The 3,419-nt window shown below is 36.5% G+C and overlaps 1 protein-coding gene across 1 annotated transcript; it reads right to left on the reverse strand.

Annotated features, from left to right (window-relative positions):
* Positions 1 to 434: 434 nt before the first annotated feature.
* Positions 435 to 2,670, reverse strand: LOC139857365 (UDP-glycosyltransferase 83A1-like). The gene is made up of 2 exons (XM_071846107.1): positions 2,081 to 2,670; positions 435 to 1,481 (listed from the first exon to the last, which is right to left on the reverse strand). The coding sequence occupies exons 1-2, from the start codon at positions 2,562 to 2,564 to the stop codon at positions 562 to 564; spliced, it is 1,404 nt and encodes a 467-aa protein (XP_071702208.1). The 5' UTR covers positions 2,565 to 2,670; the 3' UTR covers positions 435 to 561.
* Positions 2,671 to 3,419: the final 749 nt, after the last annotated feature.

Consider the following 3,419-nt stretch of genomic DNA (forward strand, 5'->3'; position numbering starts at 1 on the left):
CACTTAACAGAGTTTGATTAACGTTTGTTAGGATCAGGTACCAACCACGCAATATGTACAAATATAAGGGCATGCATCCGCGTCAAAAAAACTTTAGGGCCACCCCTGAAATTACGCCCAAACTTTACGGACCAACCGTGTAGTTATGTCTTTTTAAAAGCAAGGCTGTATTAAAGTTGTAAACTACGAGGATTGAACTTGGGGTTTTCCATATAGATTCTCAAGTCTCAACTACCAAGCTATACCATTGTTGACAATTTATTCGACTGCTTCATATTCATCGTTTCCAAAGTGTTTGGTCGCAACATATAAGAAGCTATATCACATTTCTTACTCTTAACATGTTCATCTCTTTGTAGTTTCTATCAGGTTTCTTATTTTGGACCTCTCTAAAACTAACAAGATACAATTATTATAACTTACATAAAGCAAGATGCAAAAAAATGACATGTAATAACTTATATAAAACGAAGGAACTAATACATCTCCGCAGCAGACTCTAGAGAAGCTTCTATGTTCTTATTGTTTATTTATAACAAGTAACATAATATAAATTCATGCTCACATATGATCAGGTTGATCCTTAGCATCTGTATTTTTTCCTTGTATCCAATCAATAAATCTACTAAGATTATTGTGTGAGCGTCCACCTTTTGTCACACTACTTGTAACCTTTTCTTTAATATCCAAAGCCTTATCTCTAAATGTTTTATCATCGAGTAGCTGCTCTATTTTGCTTTTTATTTCTTTTTGAGTTATGATACCGGCTTCATTTTTATTAAATCCTAGCCCAGTCTTCCAAATGTCACAAATGTAAGTCACGTTGAGAAATTGATCACCGAAATATGGCCAACAGAGAAACGGGAGTCCGTTTGTTACACCCTCCAAAGTAGAGTTCCAACCACAATGACTCACAAAACAAGATAGTGAAGGATGAGCTAACACCTTTTGTTGTGGTGCCCAATTCACGATTCTACCACGAGAGCCTACTCGGTCCATGTAACCATCAGGGTATGCTGGTGTAGTCTCTTTAGTCATACCAGGCCGCACCACCCACAAGAAGGGTCTGTTGCTAAGTTCAAGACCAATTGCTAGTTCTTGAAATTGAGTTGAGTCAAAAAGAGTGAAGCTACCAAATGCAATATAAATGACTGAATGAGCTGGTTGTTGATCTAGCCATGTTAAGCAAGTGTAGTCCTCTTGCCAGAAGTGTCCTGCTTGGTCACCAAGTCGGTTGCTTGCCAGCAAAGGGCCGATTGGCAACAGTTGCGGGTACAAGTTGAATGCTACAGGCTCGAGCTCTGTAGCTGAGTTGCAAATAAACCAATCTGTCATAGTAGAAGCTTCTTCGGTTTCTTTTGACACTTGGAAGACCGCTTCCACAGTATCCACGTCCGTGAAGCACATCCATACAAGGTTCTCGGGTTTTATAGGTGGCATGTTTTCCGATAGTTGAATTATCTGATCACTTAGTGGCAAGCCTGCAATAAAACATTCAGAAAAGAATAGATACATATCTTTATATTTTTACCTGATGAAATTGGTTTCATACAACATGGTTAGTCTAATTAAGGTAGGAGGAGGTTTTTCCTGATCAGGTTATCCGCTGAGGACAAATAAATTTTCAGATGTACGTGACCAAATCAGGTTATCCGTGACCATTTTTTACCATTTCCCTTGCCACACAAAGATTTGATGCTACCGAGGGATGAACATGAGACCTTTGTAAGGATATTAGAATGCAAACTACTAGGTAATTTGTGGCGATTCAGGTTAGAGCCAGTGAGTTCTAGTATGGGTTGCCAAGTGAGATTGGGTTGTCCAGCAAACGATGTGTTATTCATTTTTTTTTTTTTTGTACTTTTGTATAAATGTTTAATCTTGTAACTGTGTTTCATTACCTTGAGAATAATAATACAATAATGTGTAAATGTTTAAATAATACTATTGTTTATGAGTTCATATGCATTTTAGTAGAATTTTGGCAACTTTCTTGACCCGTTCCCTTGTCGCTAAACTTGTAACTTGCCTATTGTGAGATAAACTTACACAAATCATACCATTATATAATATAACTCACCTTTGTGGTTTATTATTCCATCATCAATCAGTTTCGGAATGCTTAGCATGGAAGCCAATGTAGCAACCGACGCAGGCCAGAAGGCTGCTGTTCTGATACCCATTTTGTTTCCAACTTTAATCGCCCATCCCAAGGAACCATCAGCAATAACACATGTGATTTTATCATTTCCATCTTCATTGTTATTCGTCTCTATAAGTTTCTCCAACGTGCTTGGCATTGTTTTCAACATTGACCAGGTCAACTTACAAATGTCAGCCCTGTCCTCCCATGGTTCTAGCCCATCAGGAAGACAGACCATATGCATTAGCTCCCCAAAACCATCTTTCTCTAACCAAGTACTTGTAATTTGCTTGTGGGTGACCTCCGTGTTTATGAAAGTAACTTTGACTCCTTGTTTGACTAAGCATTGAGCAAGCTCTATCATAGGAATTACATGGCCTTGTGCAGGATATGGCATGACTACCACATGAGGTTTTACCATTATTTCCTAATGAATGCTTTATGTGAGTTATAATACGTTCTATAATTGATTGTGGGTTACTTTTATAGACAGAAATGGTGTCGTACTTTTTTTTTTTTTTTTTTTTGCCATTTTGGATTTCGTCCTATATTTTGTGGTCTTGTTGTTGGAGTTAACCTGACCTCAAACTAGGTAATCAATATTATTTTTATCTGTTCTCAGTGTCTTGATAAGCAACTCATGGACATCAAGCACCAACGAAATATAGTCATGTATCTACTTTAATGACTTGAAGGCTCCAAGATTGGCAGCTTTAGAAAGTGGTCCATGAAGGGCTACATAGGTCCATCACACACCGACCACAAGGAGAGTTAGGCTAAGAACTGTTTTTTTTTTCTGGGTAAATTCATTAATTGATGCTAAATCAAGTTTTAAAATGATAAAGCATGTTTTACAATTTATATAGATTGCTACATATCCGTTGTTTCCAGAGGTTTTGGTCTTAGGTGATAACGAATAACAAGCTAGATCATATTTCAGAATCTTAACAGGTTCATCTCTTTGTACTTCCTATCAGGTTTCGTACTGAACATCTCTAGAGCTAACTTGAATAAAACATATAACGCAACTGTCTACGGATTCTCAAACGTACGTATAGTCTTCGGTTTTACTCTGTCTTCAGTTTTACTTGTGTATATTTGTTTGTCTTTAGTTTGGAAATTACAATTCAAATTATACAAGACAATACTAAATTTAAAGATATGACTCATATATTTTTAAAATTAGTGGTTGTTTGAAAGTAAACAACCATTTTTTAGGAATTTTTTTTTTTTTACAAAATATCACTCAAATTGTATAGGATCCCTTTCAATTTTG

The sequence above is a fragment of the Rutidosis leptorrhynchoides genome, chromosome 7 (genome assembly GCF_046630445.1).
Source record: "Rutidosis leptorrhynchoides isolate AG116_Rl617_1_P2 chromosome 7, CSIRO_AGI_Rlap_v1, whole genome shotgun sequence".
NCBI classification, from domain to species: Eukaryota; Viridiplantae; Streptophyta; class Magnoliopsida; order Asterales; family Asteraceae; genus Rutidosis; species Rutidosis leptorrhynchoides.

Bases quoted from the DNA above. Each gene is read 5' to 3' on its own strand.
- LOC139857365 (XM_071846107.1), bottom strand. From the start codon at position 2,564: ATGGTAAAACCTCATGTGGTAGTCATGCCATATCCTGCACAAGGCCAT. The intron at 1,482-2,080 runs GTGAGTTATATT...GTTTTATTGCAG, and splicing joins TGGAATAATAAACCACAAAG to GCTTGCCACTAAGTGATCAG.